Source organism: Dreissena polymorpha, chromosome 2, assembly GCF_020536995.1.
Source record: "Dreissena polymorpha isolate Duluth1 chromosome 2, UMN_Dpol_1.0, whole genome shotgun sequence".
NCBI lineage: Eukaryota > Metazoa > Mollusca > Bivalvia > Myida > Dreissenidae > Dreissena > Dreissena polymorpha.
In genome coordinates, this window is record NC_068356.1 from 133,373,087 (window position 1) to 133,396,180 (window position 23,094).

Consider the following 23,094-nt stretch of genomic DNA (forward strand, 5'->3'; position numbering starts at 1 on the left):
AAGCACGTTTAAGTATTACAACAGTAACATGATGTATATGAGTGCATCTTACATATTAACACACGTTTATAACCAAGTTTTTATCACACATAAAATTATCACTAGTTTCATTTCGGATTATTTTTCAAATATTAAGCTCTGGTCATATTAAAAAGTAATCAATTTAATGAACAACAAATTGAATGAATGTACAACCTTTTAGGATGTGTATTCAGAATATTCAGTTCCTTCGTATGAGGCTTTTCAACGCATGATCCTTAGTGGAGCTCACCAACACGAACCTGTTTATGTTATCGAGCAATACATCATATTAGTTTTATATCAAAATGTTCACTTTTGTGGCCTGGTTTTTCACAACACATAATCTGTCCGTCTAGGTGATCCTCGGCGAACGGTGCTTTGGCTTTGATTGCTGCGTCGTGTGCCGTAGGATTCCGTGTCCACGTATTCCGTCAACGTGTGCATCGTTGAACCGTTTCGATCGGGGCCATACTTCTCGGACATAGCCCTCGTCGCGCTTGGAAAGAGCGTTCGACGCAAGCGAAGCTGGGTCCTCGACCTCTTGCAACGGCGACACGGGCAACAGCAGAACACGTGAATGAACCCCTCCCGGAATCTGAAAGCAGATATACACTGGGTTTTATTATCTATCATATATCGCCACGGATATAAAATGTCAAATTTCGCTGTGTTTATATATACCAAAGACAATAACGATGAATTGCCGAATAAGATAAGCTTGTTATTGAACATTTTATTACTTTGAGGTCAACAAACAGACAGTTTGGCGAATATTCGATAAACACAGTTTCAGTAAGAGAACGCAAATTTCGAATTTGACTCTTTTATAAAGGGCAATAACAATAAAGTCCCATTAGCGAATTGGTTTGTTATCAACAGTTTAAGTCTTGTTATCTGAAATAATGATGTTCATGAAATATGTGTGAAGATTCGATGATGTCTGTATGAGTGAGTGAGCGCAAAGAGAAAATTTTGCTTTTGTATTTACAATACAAGATCAATAATTCTGAAATGTCCGTTGCCGATATCCTGGCTGTCAATGTTTGCCACCATTTAATGTACACATTTTGATTTAGACAGTTTGGTCAAAGTTCAATAAACACTGAGTAATGTAGCATAACGCCGCCAATCAATCCGATCGCAAACGTTGTTCCCATTATATGCTTCGTCAAAAGACGTAAACAATATCTGCTCATTTACAATGTTAAAATTTATTTCATATAAATTGTATTTATTTTCAAGCACATGACTTAACAGTTGATCATACACAATATTTTAGATTTAATAGTCATACTAATTCGTAGAAAGGATCACGTATATTGAAAGCCAAACATTAATTTGATATACTGTGATTTCAGTGTAGTTTTCGTGTTGCCATTGGTACTATTAAATAAATCACAGACCTTGAAGCAATAATGGATGTTGAATCAACAAAATTGAAAGGCTAAGGCTGTAGCAACACATTAATTTGAGGCCAATTAGTCCATTGTCAAGAGGACGGAAGTCGCAAAGTGCTGTTCAGAACTATGCAAATGTTAGATTGTTAATTTATTGGTAAAACCTATGTTCAAGGTTTGTAGTTAATATTTACATTTTTATTTGTTGACGATCAGTATATGTTTGTTAATTTTTGTATAAATTCGCGATTTGTATAAATACCTGAATATCATAAGCTCCTGGTATAAAATTGAGAAATTGATTTTGAACTTAAAAGTCGAAATATACAAAGAACATATATGTTAAAACAATAATGTTAAGTTTCCAATTTTAAAGCTTTCAACATAATTTGACATACAATATTACATTTATTTTGTTCAGACATGTTCTGACATTGTCCTTGTAGAATACAGTACAAACGTACAGGCATGCACGCCCGATGCAATGTATAGAAGACGCAACGTGCTGTGATAGACTCTTTCTAGGAATTGGAACAGCAATTGGAGACAAAGAAAAAAGTCTCTACTTGACTAAATGAAAGCCATAACAGCTATTAATGTTTATATATATTTTAAAGCTTATACATATTTTATAATCGAGCTGATGTTAATGGAAGAAGTGCAGCGCTTTGTTTCTAATATAAACACCTCCAACACTTGGGTAGATATTTTGGCCAATATTGTTGCTCACTTATTTATACGAAGCGCGAGAATCTTCTAATTTAATAAAAAAACAAACATGGCAGAATTCTACCGAATCTCCATGAAGATAATCTCGCTTTTTATTTTAACGTGTATTTAACTCTTAGGATTCAATATTGCGAAATAGATCGAAAGTTATACCTTGATAATACAGATTAGACTCAAATCCAATAAATACTTTTATATTTCAGAATTTGAATACATACATACAACATATGGTGTTTCAGCAAATAATACATTGTTAAAAATGAAGGGAAATGTAATTTTATACGTAAACTATCATTTAAGACATAACTGTCGAGGCGCCTTTGCTTATTACAGCTTTACGATTCATTTCATAATAGTCTAAAAATCGTTTCAAATTGGTTAATTCGGACACCGAAACACTTCAACAGTTGACAATTAAGGTCGGTGAGGTTAGTGATAAATGTTGGCGCCTTATGGTTATTTAATCAAACAATCCTAAATATGCTGCAATATGTAACTAGATTAATAATACCTGAAACGCTCGCTCCAGACTATGTGTACTTATTGGGCATGTATTGTTAATAGGTAGCTATTACCTAGAATTCATCCACCCATAGATTATCGGGTTATACATGGAGTTACTCATGGCCATCAGATAGATGATTATGTAGATCTGTTGGATGTATTTGTATTCGGTTATAGATCTGTAGTGGCTGGTCAGCAGATAGTATGCGTGCATTGGTAGCCAGCATATACCAAATATCAGAACCACCACGATCATCATTTTAACCACCTACAAATATAAAATACAACGCTATGAAGCATTTATTATTAAACATCATGTATATAACATGTACATGTTATATTAAATCATAAGTGAAAACAAACAGCGTCGTTAACTTTAAAACGTAAATTTGTAACTACATGTATTAAAAATGACAGCTCTTTGTGTCCCTTACCTTTTTTAAACTTGACAATAATGTGAATCTATTATACAGACTTTAACATGTCTTTTCTTTAGATAAAGTTCCTACTTATTCTTAACTTTAATATTTTAAATAATAACACAAATACACTTTCAATCGTACAATACTTTTCGTTTCGACATATTGTATTTCCGAAAGCTTTAGTTCTTCACATAAAAGTTTCGGCCTTGCTCTTATCTGTTCTATAAGTACAGTGCACTATAACTGGTATCTATCTTTTGGACATACCCTAATCGGATCTAATGATTAAAAATGTACTATATGTCAATTCAGTTGTCTAATAATTAGAATAATACCTTTCGTTTCGACTTGACCCTATCTGTCTGGATTGACGTCTCCTCCCCAATAGCCCTGCTTCCCCATAGCTCCATCCCAACGCGCGAGTAGGCGGAGACAAGGGTGAGCAACGGTAACAGGTAGTTCAGTACAAGAAGAAGGTAGTTATACCTGAAACGTGTGTGGTAAATGTAGGGTCATTAAACTACATCAGAAGAAAACACATAAACGGTATAAAGGGAAGATTTGCTTAAAGCAGTGTCTAATCCTTATTCTTATTGTATATAACGAGAGTGTTATTATAACATATAGCATATTTCGACATAGTAGTTGTCAATGTATTTTTAACAGAATGCCATTATTTATTTTTAATTTCTTATAAAATGGGAAACAAAAAAGACCATGCTTACATTACGAACATCGCGGAAAATATGTTAATATTATTATATTACGTGCCGAATGAAATCTAAATAAATTCGTTTGCTTTTGTCACAATTACAGAGTAACACGGTAACATTGAATACATTTAAACGCAATTTTAGATTATACCCATATGAAGTTTTAGACTGTGGAATATGAAGCAATTGACAATACCAGTTTTTATAATTTTCCATAAAGCAATAAATTAACCTGAATTAAGATTCACATAGAAATACATAAACGTCGTTCTACATTTTAAGCAGCGCTTTTAGAAGAACGGCACAGATCTTGATTCACGTGAACGATTGACCTCAACTCACAAAGTTAACAATTGGGATTGTATATGCTAATACAGACGCAAACCTGCAATATACTTACGCTAGATCCGTTTCTATTGGCCACGTGATAAAGCAGATCGTACCGGCAAGATTAGTTGCCGTTTCAAAGTAAATTAGATTAGGTAATGCCAATGCTATGGAGAAGAGCCAGATGAAAATTATGGCCAAAATCACGTGACGTTTTGGCATGCGTGGTCGCAGCGGATACAGAATGGCGATGTATCTGAAATGACAGTAACAAATCTTTAATCCATTTTCAACTTACTAAAAAAATTCAAAACTACTTGATGTGGTTAACAATGAGTTGAGTTCACAATTTATTGAGCGTGATCATTATAATATATTTTCAGATTGTTAATCGCTCTGGTTTCGATATATGTTCATAAACACATGAAACTACATTTGAAAATGCTGCCTAATAAAGACGGAAATATTAATAATAAAAATAATGTCATAATATACTTAATGACAATTAGCTGCTGTTAGCGATTTGATGTATAACATCAATTATGTTGTGTAATTCCGTTTAACGTAAACGATATTAAAGATATAATATTTTGACATGCATATAAGTTACGTCACTTGCATTTTTACAAATTATGTTTTACAAAATATAACATTTTGTGCGCTTCAATGGCGAGATGTGTATATGTTTATTTAAAGTTCAATTGTGTTCGCAGGCAAGATTGGAATGGCAAAATATCTTCAGTGCTAAGTCAATATATCATGAGCTAGTATATACTATAAGTTATTAATCTATACCGTGAGGTATTACACACCATACGCTATTATAAGCAAACATACTTACAAAAATACACAGGTTTATTGCAAATCAAGTCATTAGAAAATGAGAATATATCAAGTATGCTTATATGTATCTATTGAATATAATCTAATCAACAGCAAAAGTGTTAATTCAAGTGTGAGTTTACATGTGTCGATGTCGACATTATTTTAAATATGATTGATGCAAAACTATAAGAATGATAGACGAAACCATTGTTATATTAAGATAACATTATTATCATAGAATTAATAAAATTCCTAGCATAATAGTCTATACATATAGAATAATAGGAACATTATTGAGCGAAAGTCGCGACGTCTGTATTGTTTTGTTACTTATAAGCGACATGCGTACTTATGAACATCGCACGTACATACACATTTCTGATGCAAATAACGTGATCACATAGTTGCGGTACACATAATACATCAAATACTGTGAAATTACATAACATGCATTGCGTCATTAGTGTTGTTTTTTATCATATTGCATCTAGCGTCAAATTAGTTTTCGCGCGTCTTACCTTTATCACAACAAAGGTGCCTAGCATCCATACCAAGTGCATAGTAGACCAGTATTGGTTTGTTCTGTCTGGATTAACAACTATTTTACTGAATGCGACCATAACGTTTTATTTAAGATTTGTATTCTAATACATGTATACCGGGTATAGGCGGCATCTGTAACCTGTATTCAATTTCCCAGCTACATTGTCAACATCAAACATATGTTCTTTTTAAAATAACTTATAAATGATATACATGATTGTAAAAAACAATTGACCTAAATGTTTTAAGAAAAACTCCGGGAAACGTTCGTATGTAGCAATTTATTGACATTAGAAGGTCAGTGTCTACACATTCGTCTGCTTATTGTTATATCAAGGATGAATTTTTGTTTTGCAATATTCATAAAAGTAACAATAAAACAATATTTCGTTATTTAATTTTTTATAATTAAAAGCGATCTTATAGAACGTAACACAATATACCATGAGATTTCCGATCACGCATTATTTCGTTCTATAAACAATAATTAATTAAGAAACTTATTTTGTTTAAATGTGTTTTTTTATAAAATGATTTGATTGTGTGTGTTGCATAGGCATCGAATTTGTGTTTCCCGGATCGCTACATCGATAATTCATATTATATATCTAAAAAGGGCATTTAGTAATATTAGTAGCTATTAATTAAGAACACATGAATGCAAATTATGTATGTGCATGAGACTAAATGATCTTATAATCTACATCGTGAACTAAATACAAAAACTAAACAGGAATGAAAGTCAAGAATAACTTTGCTTTTACACGCACATAAGGCTATGCTTTTATTAATTGGTATAAATGGAAACTGGAAGACATCCACACACGCTTAATTGACGGTGAATTTAAAGCGACACCGCACTTCCAAAAATGTACATCGACATTCAATCGTGTTGACTTGTACCGAATAGAAGTTACTTTTGTTTTATTGCCATTTACATTGAATATTTAAATTAAATTTAATTTGAAAACACATACACACATTTTTTTTAAAGATTATGATCATTATTTACATATAACGATTAGACAAAAATATGTTAAATCTCAATTAAAAATAGTAAAGTTAGATTTACTGGGGTTGATATAGGGCCTCAAGATGTACTGACACAATTTCAGTGTCGATTCGTAAAACATGGTCATTTAACCAAGGGACATGGAATGGACAGACGAATGCGTAGCCGAGGTATTGTAATGCAAATTAGACGAATGTTTAACGCACAATCAAACGATGTTGTGTTTTTTAATTCATTTGTGTTAACGTTATACAAGCTGGTTTAAAAATTCATTAGATATGAAACTTACAGTAAAATAAACAAACTTCACCGCTCTATCAAGAAATACTTTACATTAAGGCTACGCTTAGCCGACAACTTTTAGTGAGTTGCCTGAAGAATTGAGAAAAACTCGTCACAAGAGTTAATAATATATTTTGTAGTATTTTGAAGGCGTGCAAACATCTACATTGATTAAATAAACCTTCATTGTTTTTCGCAAAATGAATGAACGAACTCAAAATATTGGGCGTCGTGGGCGAGCTAAGAACGGAAGTATGTTTGTCCATTAGTAAACGAAAATCATTATGATAGCATTTATATTAACGTCGTTTGCTAATTCATCGGATTACCATGGTACGCAATCCATCTTGATATGATATATTATATAAAATGATGTAAAATGATATAGTAACTATAGTTTATGTTCTGTATTAAATTATAAATGCAATACTTTACATATTGGTAACTAGCCAAACAAGACCTTCCGTATGTTCGCAATTATTGAAAGGTTTATAATACACATGTTTATCAAAAGGGGTGCACACAGTCAATATCAAAATCAAAGTTAACTGATACAAAATACTTACAGAGATTCTGTTTCGCACTTTTAATTTTAAATACAGGATTTCAGAAGATGTTTATAGACACATTGATATATGAATTAAATGTTAAGCAATTAATAAATCGGTTACTTCAATATTAGATATTATATACATTAGATGGATTTCATAACGAGAATGTTGATCAGATTGCACATACCATTATGCACAGAAGATGCTATTGTATTAGGGCAGTAGTACTGCTTATAAATACTGATGGACCATGTGGCAGATTAACCAAACATGATGAAGCTATTGATTTGCGTCACAATTGATTCAATGTTAGATGCAATAGATTTTCAGTGAATTTGTCTACCGACTGCAAAAGCGAGATATTCCTGACACTCGATTTTTGTGTCATGTGTACTTATGTTTGTTGTACTCTATGACGGACACATGACACATGGATTGTGTTCGATGTTTGCATAAGCCAAATAAATGCAAATGTCAAGTATATATATTTGATATCATTTGGGTTTTTTTCTACGTATTTACCTATTAACAAATCATAGCACGTCACATATTTATATTTAGCAGGGCTATGTAAATGCTTGATGATTGGCTGTGTTCTTAATTCATATAATACATCAAGTGTAAGTGAATAACGTATGTATTGAACGTAGTAAATGTAGTCACATTTAGAATTGTCGTAAGCAGTATTACTCAATGACGGACAAATTATACATGGTTTATGTAAGTTATATAGATTAGCGAAAATAATTAAAACATTAATTTAATATATTTTGCAATTCTGTTTATATACCTTTTATTCATGCGTGTGAACTATGCAATTCGCACCATATACTGTTTTCCGGACAAAGTATGCGTCTATTTCCTGATGGTTTCAATACTTGTTTGATTTCAACTGCAAATATTTACAATAAGCATTTTTGGTGTTTCGCCTATATGACGATGTAAACTAAACATATGTCAATAGCGCGCATGTGCATCAAAGAGGCTCCGAAAGGTTTGCACACAACAGCTTCTTTTCACGTTGAAATTAGTTTTTTTTGCGGATTTATAACTCAAAACAAATAAAGGTATCCTTTGTAGATTGTATATTTGCAATAATCAGACAGTTTAATTATTAACGTACGCTGCTTATAAATTTGATTTGGGATTTTGGTGTGGATGTGTACTTCATTTATTTTCCCCAGAAAGCAATCGCATGTGTTTTGGACTTTCAATATAAAAATATTATTTTTCTGTATTATATCCTCTTTTTAAACACCATTCAAACCGTCCTTATAATGAAAACGCTTTTTTAATGCGAACATTAGTGACAAATACACATAGTTTATAACGTCCGGAAAATACTACTGTCCGGTAAACACTTGCCAATCAGTATTTAAATACAACTGTGCAAACTAAAAGATCAAAGATCGGCCAAGTTACTTATTCACATGTCTGCTTCAAACGGGTTACTTTGGGAGTTTTAGTCTGTTGGCGATATGTATTATTTTGCCAATGCTCTAAAAAAAAAAAAAGATTGAGGGGAGCAATTTGAAATTCAGCAAATCGAATTTGAACTATAGGAATTTAATTGTGTCGTGTTTCATTGAGTTTCTTTGTAATTATGCAGTATTGTTTAACATATTGAGGTATGTAAAATGTTAATTTGTTTACTGTTCTACATTTAAAAAAAAATCCTCTTTAGTTATATCTGTGGCATATAAGCATGTTTGTATATTCATTTTTACATATTGCCAATGTACTTAAGGCGTGTTATAGTAATTGTATATATCATTTATTGTAATATGAGTTAATTTGTTTACATGAGGCAACACTTAACTAATACATTTTACATATTTACACTCAGATTTATGTTGATTATATACGTTTGGGATTGTTCAGGAATAAATTTAGCATTGTTCAAACATACAAACGATATAGTAAACACATTATACTACACAGATGCACCACTGATATAGATATAAGTAGAACAATACAGTAGTGTTTCAATATGCTTAATATGCAGCTCCATGTGGAAAATACTCACAAAATACAGCGAACAAAACATAAGCAAACGCAACACAAAATTGCTTTCTATATGACGCTTTTTCCAATTTTACGGTCTGTGTCAGGAGCTATTTAAATTATTGTGATACTTTTAAATAAAATTATTCCGGCATTCTATACCGTTGATGTCAGTACATAAATCCATCAGAAAACACCACAGGTCGGTTACATCTCCAATTAACAACCCTTTAGTAACAATGGAGACGCATGTCGCCATAAAACAGTTGTGAACTTTTAACAGAAAACTTTATACTGATAGCACATGCAGTTTTATGACGTAAAGACGAAGTTAATGGGGAGATACCTATGAAACATGCATATTTGATGAATGATACCTATGAAACATGCATATTTGATGAATGATACCTATGAAACATGCATATTTGATGAATGATACCTATGAAACATGCATATTTGATGAATGACGTTAAGAGGATACAGAAACACACATGTAGAGTGTTTATTATTTTATGTTGCAAGACGAGAAATATCTGTGATTAACAACTCTTATTAACTGTGTCACTGCAACGGCTCACATCACAAGCGATACTATACCGAAACAAATACATATCATATCCATACGTGGTTATTGCTTCTGCATACTATATTTAAATGCACCTAGTAAATTCAAGTAAAATACATGGTCGTTTTAATGGGTCGTGTTTGGTAACAAATAAGGGCTGAGATACAGTTAAAACACACTTGTGTTAAAATGACAGAAAAAAAATTAACGAAGTTAAAAGGTAGTGAATATACATATATACATATTATTATAACAAATGTGCAACGTGCGAATCCTAAAATCATCAATTGACCTTTCGACAGCCGATTGATTGACAGGCTTATTAACCAATCAGATTACTGCATAGATTAGGCCCGTTTCTATCGGCCATTTTGTCCGTCAAACTCGCCGTTGTTCGTCACATAAGCTTATACGTAATGTTGTGTTTTAAAAAAAGAAAATGGTTAAAAGGTGCTGTTATGGCACTTGTTATTCAGACACAATGTATCCAGAACGGTTAAAAGATGGAACTACGTTTTTTCCGTTCCATTAACCGGGTACTAATCTTAAAAAATGCAAACGTTGGATTCGTCTTTGTAGTCGTCTCAACGAACAGCTTAATCTCAACATATTAAGCTATCGCCCGAAAGCAAAACACCTCGACGTTTGTTCTAAGGTCGCCATAATAAGATACTACGCGAAAATAGAATATGTAAGTTTTGCACCGGACACGCTATAGAAAACGAGTATCACTTTTTACTTGTTTTTCCTCTATATAGAGAAATTAGAAAGGAACATTTAAAACCATATTTTCAAAGGTGGCTAACGTTAAATAAATTTGACATTCTAATGCAGTCGGCTAATAAAAAAATATTCTAAACTTTGCTAACTAGATTATTAATGCTAATGAAATGCGTAATAATAAAGACAATCAGTTATAATTTTTAATAATATCACATAAAATAGAGCATTTTTATTTCTTTCGGTTTAAATCTTTCGAATTTAATGTAGCTAGTTGTATATCGTTAAAAGTTAAGAAACTATTTTAAAATGCGCATGTAATTATCAATAGTTGCCAATAAATGTCATTTTACACCATATGTGGGCTTTCTACTAATCCGTTATCAAAACAGATGCCGCAAACTGTGAATGACCCTTGACACTTTGATAGCCAGTCTGATTAGCGAGTTTTTTTTTGTACATGAAAATTCTTTCAACTTCTTATATTTTAAACATTGCAAAAAATAGTTTAAGAGGAAATTAATAATATATTGTGTATGTTACTTTTTTGACGACATTGACTATGTTACACGATTATAACAATGCTCATGGGTCATTTTGACCAAACGCATTATAGATATGTGTTATATCGGATTTCAATATAACGTTCTTTGTCTTCTTATATAATAAATTTACTTACCTTTGCCACATTTGCAATATTGCCATCGGTTGCAAAATTAACGGCTTTTAATTAAAAAACTGAAACATCTATTACTCAATGAAAAGTATTGTGACAAACGACAATGCATACTGTATGTGATAATTTGCGATAATTGGCCGACTTTGACTATAGATTAACGACTTTTAAGTAGACTTATAAAAAAGTTATGACTATTTCATAGATATGATAATTATATTCAGCATAACTATTCAATGATATTAAAAATATTGTATGGCCTTTCTGGTATACCATGAGGCGTTTTTGGTTCACTGATGCGGACTTTTTGGGAAGCCTTTTTGGTAAACGGCCTTTCTGGTACTATATCTTTGAGGGGAGCTAAGCACCTATTTAATACATTACATTTAACACATTTTAAATAAAACATGATAGCAATAGAAACATTTCATGTAATTTGGACCGAAATCTTTGTGAATATCTTCCAACGTACCGATTCGCGTAGCCAGTTTTATGACGGACTTCGGCGGAGTGACCTCCCTTGAAATCGGGGGGCGTGGCTTCACTCTCGCTGTCGAAAGGTCAATTGTATAAACCAATTAACCATTACCTTTGTGGTAATTACAAAGACACTTTAACTACTTTATGTCACCGTGTAGACATTAAGTTATACTTCTAGTCGACAAATGTTTTTTCAAATAGCAAAGCCGTAAACAATATAAAAAAATTGTACCGATTTGTGTCCGAGATTCCATTCTCATTTGTCAACCAAATTGATGGCAACGCATTCTTCATCCAAATAACACCAATAGTTGTTTTAATAAATAAAAGAAATGTAGTACAATTAAAATAACGTGAAGCTTTTTGAAGTTGTAGAACAAAACAGTGCACAACGATTACACAAACAATATTTAAAAAAGCTGTTGTCGTTCTCTTCAAAGCAGTGTGTTAAAACCGGCTTTAATTAGCTCCAATAATGGTATATAGTTATTTATTTAACATTTAAGTAAGAATGATAATTTATATCGATTCAAATTGTAAAGCAGAAATATACATACGTTTCAATTGATAATCATTTAACTACTCATTGATAACAGAGAGACCAGAGCACCAAAATTTTCTTATATTTCTATGCAGTTTAACATCAGCGCTTGTGAAAATATGGAATATAGTATTGTGATTTGTGTATGTCGTTAATAATGGTTAATTAAACTAGAATAAATAAACATCCCTCGAATGTGTATTATGTGCGTGATGTCAGTAATTGGAAAGTGTTATATGACAAATAAACAACAAAAGCTATATATGGTACTAATATCATATTAAGGTTTCCTGGCTGTGGTACGTAATGACAAACCACACCCTAATGTTTTTACTATTTCCAAGTACGTTTTATAATAGCAAATATACCTAGAGTCCTAACATTAAGTACGAACGAGATAACTTATTATACATGAGGATAAGCATTGTTTACCAGATGCAACACTTAATCAAGAACGTATGCAGACAATACGCCCTTCGAAAAAATAATGCAGCCAAATGTAATAGCAGAACACGTTAACAATTTGATTCAACAAAACTATGCCTGCATGCAGGGTGAGGATAGTCAATCTGCATACTGTCAGTTTGAAAATGAAATCGCAACCAACCAACATAACATAGTAATAAAACCAGAAATAAGGTTAACGATATCGTTTAAATATTTGTGAAGAATATTTTAACAAAATGTATTATCATTGAACAGCACGTTATCTGTCAACCGTATCTTATAAAACGACAAAAAACAAATGTACGAGTAAATAAGCAACATATTTCAACAAGAAAATATATTGGTCAAACATTTTGTTTCTTACAATATTAAATTAATAAGTAATTCCAGTACTTGGTGTTTTGCCAGCAATTAACTAACTTATCATGGTTCTTAAAATAAAACTAAAATAAAGATAAAATGTGTAAATGTTTTAAAATGATTATGCTACATATAATAACATTTTAGATTAAATAACTATAGCGCTTCAATCTTATTAATTGTATTAGTAAGGACTTAACAGTATATAACGTATTTGCATCAACGAATGTAGTTTAGGTCATAAATATGTTATACCATCTAAAATCTTAAAAAAGACGAGGCATATCCTGGTACGAACAAAATGCCCAATATTGTAGTAGCTGCATCCTACAATGTGCACTTGTGAATGCCTTAATTAATTGTTATAATAGTTTAATAAGTAAAGCTATGTGTAAATATTCTTTTGAGCAATTACGAAATGGCTAAACTGTCGAAAAAAACGATTGAATTGCATACATACTACCTTTACGTCTTTTCAACGAGATAATGTATTACTTTGTTAATGGTTCATCAAGAAAAACTCCGAACTTCTTTAGCACTCGGATTAGCATATAAGAATTTGCAAATAATCGACATCTACTTTAAGAAGTTGAAAGCTCATTTATTATGAGAATGTGAACAAACAGTTAAATACCAAAAATCAGAAACTGTAAATATATATTGCTATAACATGCTGCACCATTACCCGAAAACATAATATGTTATATTTGCATTAGAATCATGGGAACATAGCCCTTTCTCCTTAAATACGATAAATATATGTGATATGTGTGTAAGTATTCATTAATTAGCATGTGCATGCCCTGTCGTATATGTACTGATAAGTTAAAACTTTAAATGAACTACAATACGGTGTTTTATAGAAATGTTGTTTATATGGAATGATACGCTTAACAAATTCATATTTCTAAAATCATAGCATTGTAATACTTATTTATTGTTGTGGTAACTTGCTATGTTCTTTTGTGTTTACCTTTAATTTTTACATGATACGAATTAACTTACTACTCGAATATTCTAAATTTCAGTAATATAATACATTTAAAATATCCATATAAATCGTAACACAGAGAGGTTCATAACCTCTGGAAGTTGATTTGACGCCAGTTAGATCCGCAGGTTTCGAAAACGTAATTACTTTGCATAATATCGACATTTGTTTAATCGATAGGGTTGCATTTGATATGCGGTCACGCATGCTGAAATTAAAATTAAAACTGTTATCTCTGACGTTCATTCGACATTTGGCACCATACATCACTTCCAACCTGATACAACGTTGTATAAAGAACAATGCGTTTGGAAATAATAACATCATTATTACATGAATAGCGCCACTTCTTGCCGTTGTTAAGGAACCAATACACCAAGCACGTTCCTAGACAGTTCGACCACGTTCTGAAGAAAATGCAGGCCGGGATGTGAACTTGCTTGAACGTGTAGTTTTGGTCAGAAAGAAAATCTACAATATGATTGAATGACGTTCATACACAGTTTGCGCTACGTGATGCTCTTTGCTATCCGGTCCTATCCCGTTGCCAGTCCGTCTTTATCCAGTTCAAATCGAGTCACTTTTCCCATTGTCCCCGTTGGTACATCGTTTCCAGTCAGACCGAGCACGTCCTCAGCCAGTTCGATCACGTTCGTACGCAGTTCTTCTTTATTCGTTGTGCAGTGGTAACTCGTTTAAAGGAAGTTCTCACTCCGTCCTACTACGTTCTTAGTACGTTTGGGACGTAGTTGCAGCCACGTTCCGCACGGCGATTATTAAACCGACTACGTTCCTGCCAGTTTTCATTTAGTTTCACGCTTTGAGGCGACCAGACGTACATTTGTAATGAAATAAGAACGATTGAGAAAAGCCATTGTATTTATGGTACATCGTCCCCGTCTTTGGATGCTTTCTGATGGCAACATGGTTCCCTTCCAGAGCTCTACTTGCATGTGGAACATTCCATGGCGTCTTGAACTCCTCGGCAACGCGTTCCCAAGCGTCACTATCAACAGGACAATCAATAATAATCATGTTTCAGCTCCATCACCAGTGCATCGCTTACTTCTCTCACTACTAAGCCTATTGTGGTTCTGGCTACCCGGAAATCATATTGAAGGGTGACATAGCTATCTCCTGTTGCCAGATGACGGAGAGTGATAGCGAGCTTCATTCCTGGTTCCAAAGCCTTTCTGTAATTGGTGTCACTTTTCTCTATAGTGGGGTGATGCGTTCCGAAAGCTCATCAATAATTGGCAGAGTGAATTTCACGAAGTTTTCAAAGGACTCGTGGTCGTTCAAGCGGAGCTCTGCAAATCAGCTGATGATTATGAACAACGGCTATTCTTCCCCTTGGTTTTAACCAATTTCTCACTCAACAAGTTCTGTGTCGTCTCCGCCTTCATTCTCGGCCGAGCAAAAAATTATATTGCTGCCCTGTTTCTAACATAAAATGTACGAAGCCAACAGCTCCAAGATTGTCCATGTTTCAACTTAATATCATAAATGATGATTTTTGAGACAATTATCTCTATTTAAATGCACATTGTCTGAGCGTATTGTATTTACGGTTTGAACGTTGTAACAACTGCATTGAACGAGTACAACGTACTTGGAACCTACTGCGAACTCCTTAAAACGAGTACAACGTACTAAGAACTTACTGAGAACTTATAGAACGTGTTGCAAACGTTGTAAGAACGTATCTTACAGTTTCTATGTATTTACAATAAACAATATTGTACTTGAGACGTAGTACGGACGGGATCGGTCTGTCTGAGAACGGATTGGACGGACTAGAAACGGACTCGATCTGTGTGGCATCTTACAGGTAATTTCGGTCCGATCGCACTACGTTCTGGCACGTTCCTAACCCGAACTTAGTACGACCTTTCCGTTACGTTCTTAGTACGTCCATTCCGTTTCCAGTACGTTGTTACTACGTTTATTATACAACGGGATGATCGGAAGAAAATTTTGACTAGCCTCAAAGTTCTGAAACACCTCTCCCGTTCAACCCCGTTCCATGCCGTCAACAAAGTTCGAAGACAGTTTGTAACAGGTTGCTTCTACGATCACTTCGTTCTCACACAGTTCGAGCCCGTTTAGTCACATTTTTTAGAACGTACTTCGAACGGAGTCAGTGTATCGGGGGTATTAATCGCGCACTGTGTCCGTATAGAAAAGTATTATCGGACATATATGCTAATGAACAGCACCTTAACGGTACGGGAATTACCTAGAGCTCTCCGATTGTAATAAATTAAAATAAATATAATTGATTTAAATACGACACCAATACATAAATATGATAACTCGCGAATCCACCGATTACTCGCTGGAATTTAATTATGTTCAGAAAAATGATCTCCGACCCATTGCACATATCCTGCAGCTGTTAACCACAGTACTAATTCGACACCCCATACCTTAAATATAAGTAGGTGCAACGTTTAACAGCAGTGCACTTAGAATAAATACCAATCGTGTGAGAGGAACGTTGCCTCCTTTTTGATTCTAACAGCATACCACAATTTATTTCAGAAACAGAGTTATCGAACTTAATTTCAAAGATGCATTTAAGTTAGTGAAGTTGAATCAAAGCATTACTAACGGTGGTATAACTCATCAACGCATGATCTTTACCTTTTCATATAATTTAACAGTTGATAGTTTACCGTTAAAGCAGGACTAATTTGCATACATAATTATTTACTGAACAATTAAAAAAATAGCACAACACTATAACTTTTTTATATTTCTTTAAAAAAATCAATCGGTTGAAACCACCATTTTTTTCCTTCTTTGACCGTTCACAGGCGGTAACCCTAAACGTAATCACTTACTGTGCATTTGTGTCTGTTATGTATTTATATCTTTTTTGTGTATGCTTACTTTTTCCTGAACATTGCTGGGTAAATGCGAGGTATGAGAGAATCTTAAACAGGTTTACGTGTCAAAGCTTTTTAATTAACACTTACAAGGAGCCGACACCAACTTTATTTTTGATTGTATTTTTTTTATTTTAATGTCATATTGTTTATTTTTCCCCGGCGTGTATGGGCATTATTATGATTTTGCCTTATATTTAACGCTATTTTATGTTCACAAAAAGTATTTACTGCTAAATTATCTGTGAAATATTTTATTTAAATATCCATTGGTATTTATATATACATTTTACATCTTAGTAATATATTAATCACTTAATTTATTTCGGTCATCTAAGGGATACACAGGTTATGGTTTCATAATTGAGACTTACTGCATTGTTTCTGTCTAGGTTTTAATCATAATTGACAAATAACGCAGCTGGAACTGTTGGTAAACATGTTGCTGTATTATATGATCGAATCGTACAAAACATACATTGAAGAGGCAATTTATCTCGAAAATGGCTTCCTCATTCAGAAAGTCAAAAGTTATTATCTTTAACAAGAAACATTTGTGAGTGAACGGCATTCTGTGATAAATGCTATGCGAAGGTAATAGATTTTAATATTGCGTTAAAAATGTTTTCAATCTCAATCGACCAAAGAAGGTGGAATCTGTTTATTGCCATCATTTATAGACGAAATGGATGCCGTTTAAGTTAACGCCATGCAAAACATACGCGACAAGACATCTTTAGAACGATATCCGAACATAATGCACGTACTGCTTACTTTGCCTGGGCATTTACCTATTCGTAGCACTGCCGCTTGATAAGTGTTTCTTACGATTAAATATAAGACCGATCTGCTATTGAGAATGTATTGACCTTAACCCGAGCGAAGGTAACGTTATCGAGGAATAATGAACCAATTACATTCCTCTAATTGGCCGATAAAGTATGCGAAATGTACCGTAAGTTTGGGGAAATATACTACATATACGCCGTGCACTATTCAAAGATGTAATCTAATCACATAATAATGAAAGTAATGATTGTTTCGTATTAGATTCCAGCATTTTATGTATAGATGTGACTTTACTGCTTTCGTCTGACCTCTATTAAAGTATCGACCCACGCTCTCATTTGTAGCTAAATGTTCATACAATTAGATAAAATACGTTTAAAATGTACAACACCAAATGTTAAATATATTTGCATCATGTTCAAGTATGTCTTATCAATATCAGATCAGTAAATCGATAACGAATTGTTATCAATTATTGACAATTAATTTTACTGAACAACGCCGCCTGGCGCATTTGCCTCTTACCTAAACATGTGTGCATTTTCACTGCGCAAAACTACACAGTTTATTTAAGAAGCGACACCTGTGGACACAATGCGATTCTAGTTTAACATACACTTTTTCGAGCCATGCAATTCTTTCTTGTATACATGTAAATGTACCATCTTCACTATTAGCGTTAAAAAAATTAAAATGAAAATGTAATACCATCTAGGTGATTATGTTAAATTCGAATATAGTATTTAATTAATTTAAGGACTCGTGAAATGATTCTCACTTGAAAACACGTACATAATTAAATCACTATATACTCATTAGAAGGTATAAAAAAGTTCGATTTACAATTTGTTGATGTTTTCGTCATATAAAAAAGTCGTATTGTTATCTCTACTAGTATGACTTCGAAGCTGGTTGGGAAACATTACAGTTAACATATGGGAAAAATTAAACTTCACTTTAAGTTATAAATTGAAATGTATTCATATTTGTGCTTAATTTTATATATATATTAAACAATCGTACTGCGTGTGAACTGATTTCGGTTTAAAACAAATGTTCTGTAATTTAATGCGTTTTTTTTAAATTCTAATATATAGTAATTTTACAAGGTTATTGCGTTCCAGAAACTTCATAAGTTGGATTACATGTTACCAATTTTGCATACAGAATAGACTGAGAAATGGGCGCTGGCAAACAGAAAAAGTCTGAACACTTATATTGTTATTTATTATACAGATAAATACACGGGTATTAATAGCTGCGAAAAAAAGTTTACATGCCTACTTGTAGTGAATGCAAAGTGGGTCCAATAAATACCTTAAGATAATTAAGCCAAGAGAAGTCCTATCTTGAAATATTGCATTGGTTAGTAGACGAGCTAGTATATAAATAAAACCAAATCAATAATAAATTAAATACATGCTTTATGTGCAACGTATAACTAATCATACGGTATCCTTTTAACTTTCCGCGATACAATACAATATGTTCGATATTATAATGTATATTTCGTTAATATCAATCAATTAATGAAAGGTTGAGGTATATTTTTTGCAACGTTTGCTTTGCAGGACGTGATTAATAAAATGACTTCCGGGGTATGACACATGTTATGTTTAGGTTATTGTATTTCTTTATTTTTCTTTGCAGTACCAATTTTATGAAATGGTCATCAATGTGTATGTTATTATGTCCCCCCAGTCTATTCTAGGGGAAATATTGTTTTTGCCCTGTCTGTTTGTTTGTTTGTTGGTTTGTTTGCGTCAAACTTTAACATTGGCCATAACTTTTGCAATATTGAAGATAACAACTTGATATTGATATGGCATGCATGTGTATCTCATGGAGCTGCACATTTTGAGTGGTGAATGGTCAAGGTCAAGGTAATCCGTCAAGGTCAATTGTCAAATATATGTGGGCGACATAGTGTTTCATAAACACGTCTTGTTTTTAATTTACTATTCCTCATTCTTCAAGCATTACGTAAAGATTTCGATCTAGCGTTATGTTTTTCTTACCAATTCGTCAATTTTGTAACAAATGAAATAGCGAACATGATTAAAAGCCCATAGACACGCAAAATCAAGGAATATGTCGTACAATATGTTGAAAAATAAAGTTCACACATAACAAATCAATGTCCCTTAAAGCAGTAGCCAATATTCCAGCGCTGAATGTGATCGGGTTTTAAAGATCTAACAAGATACCAAATGCTCTTCTTTGTTTTTGTGGGACAATATATTCAACACATGTTCATGTACCATATTAGTGTTCGTGTGCCGTATGAATAGCTATCGTTGCGGGAAATAAAAATGAATAAATTGTTCCGCACAAAAATATAAATGGCTGTTGCTATAAGAGACATACAAATTAATCAGACGACTTGTAGCGTATGCTTGTTAACTTGATTTATTACAACCACGGTCCTTGCGTGAAAAACACTCATGAGAATAGCCTTTTTAAATCAACGTAACTTTATAATTGTTAGTACAGTACACAAGTTTTTTATTAATATCAATCGTCAAAAGTCTTACACAAAACAAAAAGAATCGGTTATGAGAAAATACGAAGATGACGAATAGTATAATTGCAACATGTTTCATTGCATAATTTATTAACACATTTTAAAAGACATTACCGGAGACGTGTTTCATTTGCCTACAATATCAATCAAAGATTAAAGTTTAAGTAATGTAGCGGTTGACATAGAGCGTGGATATATAATTATATGTTCCAGTAATAAAATGGCAAAGTGAAATGTTATTACATGGGTAATTAACATTTACTCTTGAAAAACTATCATGAAAACGTCGATTTCTTAGGAAAATAAACCATCGGTCGAAATAGAAATATCATGGTGGAATTATTATAATAAACAACCACCATGTCTTAAAGTTATAAACCTTGTTCATATGCCAATGTTTGCAAGCATATGTAAAACAGCACGGTATATGAAGAGGGAAAATCAAACATATTGTACTCAATTGCACTGTAACAAGAATGTGCAATGTCCACTGTTACTCTATTCAAAGCCTTCAGATAAATGGGCAGTTGTGCATGGAATGTCTTAATTGATTTTCCACAATTAATCTCGTCAGGTTAATTTAAACAAATGCTATGAAAAACGTCGGCACACACGCGAATCTAACTGCAATTAACGTTTGAGCAATGATTTCGTTTGATATAAAATATGTTCAATATTATTGCTAATATCAAGTAAGCCATTTTTCAAAAATCAATTTTCAGTTTGCGATAAGGTGCGAACAGACAAACAGATCAATAATTCAAACCTTATAATAAAACATTCGTAGATGATTTACAAATTCAAACTGTCGCACTTACCTGTCAACGGAAATGGCCATAAAGGTAAGAACACTTGCAGAGATAGTACACGGGGATATAAAACACGATAGTTTGCAGAAGAACGTTCCGAACCACCAGTCTTGATACAACAAGTATAGAAACGTAAACGGAAGATTTAATTGAGAGATGAGGAAATCCGCCAGAGCCAGGTTGACAAGGAAATAGTTGGTGACCGTTCGCATTCGTTTGTGGGCTAAAACTATCCAGATGACGACAAGGTTGCCGCCGGCAGAAATCAGCAGAATCGCAGCGAATGCAAAGTAGAATATCGTCTGTTGCCACCATGGTAATAAGAACTGGTATGGGTCTTCTGGTTCGCGTGTCATCTCTGTAACGTTCATCGTCGTTGACAAGGTATAAGTGGCGTTCGAGGCAGACATCTTTCAGTCCCAGAGATGAGCAAAGGGCACTAGCTTTAAAGTTCGCCGTACTCACGCTTAAACATATTGTGCCAGCGTTGGTCTGTAAAGTCGGGATTATAGTTATTTCAGAAATTAGAATAAGCTAAGTGTTAAATGTTTATAATAATTGATTTTCGTTTCAGATAAGTACAAACTCTTCATTTATACTGTAGAAGCATCACGTTTAAATGGATACATAAAGTAAAGAAATCATTATGAAAAAAAACATAGAAATAAATATATCTTAAATCACGGTCAACTATGATACATTTTGATACAAGTAAAAACCTTTCATCTTATTCTAAATGAAGAAATAGAGCTGCATTGGTTTTATAATGTGATATTTTCAATATGAAGTGAACTGAAAAATTGCACTTAAATCTGGATACTGAAGATAAACGTAGGTCACACAAAAACGATTTTAGTCTTTATAAATGTATCCTTAGTTATGTCCTCCTTAAATTGAGGCTTTAATGCTTATTTTAATATTAAAATTCCTTTTTATTGATATGCATGTTTATCTATAATATGAATTTTTCAGAAATATTGGATTAATTATTCAATGTTATACGGTCAATTTATGAACAAATCATTGTTAACAGCTATATAAATTATTTTTATTTGTATTACTTTCAATAATTGTGTCTTCATACATAATTACCTTTTATGTATAAACGTATTCCCGTCATTCCAAACACACTCTGAATGAGAAAACTCCACGAAAAAGATAAACGTCCAAAATTTATTCCCTCACACGTAAAGGTATTTTATGCGTAAATGCAAAGATTGTGCGTTTATCTTAATTTATGCAAACGCAAATCTGAACTTTGCACTTTATTTCCAGTAAAACGAAACTCACAAATAAATATATGTACATTATGTATTTCATTCCATTGTGAACATTCAAGATATTTTGAAATTCGTAACTGTAAATGTGTTTCATGTTTCTAAGTAAATAACAATCTTTTAAATAATTAATAGATTTTACCGTAAGTTATGAAGCAACTTTTTAAAAACTGCTTTCAAACGACACACACTAAATAGTATACAGCTACAAAGGAAACAACCTTTTCGCTGTGCAATGAAAAACTTAACGTAAGATAACTATTATTCCTGTACAATCAAATCCAGTTGTTATACAGTAAGCGCATACGACGAGAGTGTAGCCGCGCCAGCTAGACTGTTCAGTAGCAGTAGCGAACATCATTTGCGTCTCGATTAACGTGGTTTTTTGTTCATGTAAAATTAACTCCCACATCGGCAGTAAGGCTATATGTGCTGTGAAATACGGAAAGACACCGGTTCTATGTTCATTAAATATGAATCCCAAACGTCCACTGAAGTTTAATGATGTAGCTGTTTTACTTTAATGAGGTTAGATTTAAAATGTTTTCCTTATTTAGACGGACTGTGGGTTGATGTGCGCCTTCGCTGTACTTTTGCGTGTCCTGATAAATGACAGAAATGAATAAAATACATATAGATTGAATATCAAGGAAAACATAACCGGATATACTGGTATAACGTTAACGAATAGAGT

At 33.0% G+C, this 23,094-nt stretch overlaps 1 protein-coding gene across 1 annotated transcript; it reads right to left on the reverse strand.

Annotated features, from left to right (window-relative positions):
• Positions 1–8: 8 nt before the first annotated feature.
• On the reverse strand, positions 9–21,575 carry LOC127870438 (tachykinin-like peptides receptor 99D). The gene is made up of 5 exons (XM_052413029.1): positions 21,133–21,575; positions 4,187–4,369; positions 3,409–3,559; positions 2,723–2,919; positions 9–616 (listed from the first exon to the last, which is right to left on the reverse strand). The coding sequence occupies exons 1-5, from the start codon at positions 21,531–21,533 to the stop codon at positions 352–354; spliced, it is 1,197 nt and encodes a 398-aa protein (XP_052268989.1). The 5' UTR covers positions 21,534–21,575; the 3' UTR covers positions 9–351.
• Positions 21,576–23,094: the final 1,519 nt, after the last annotated feature.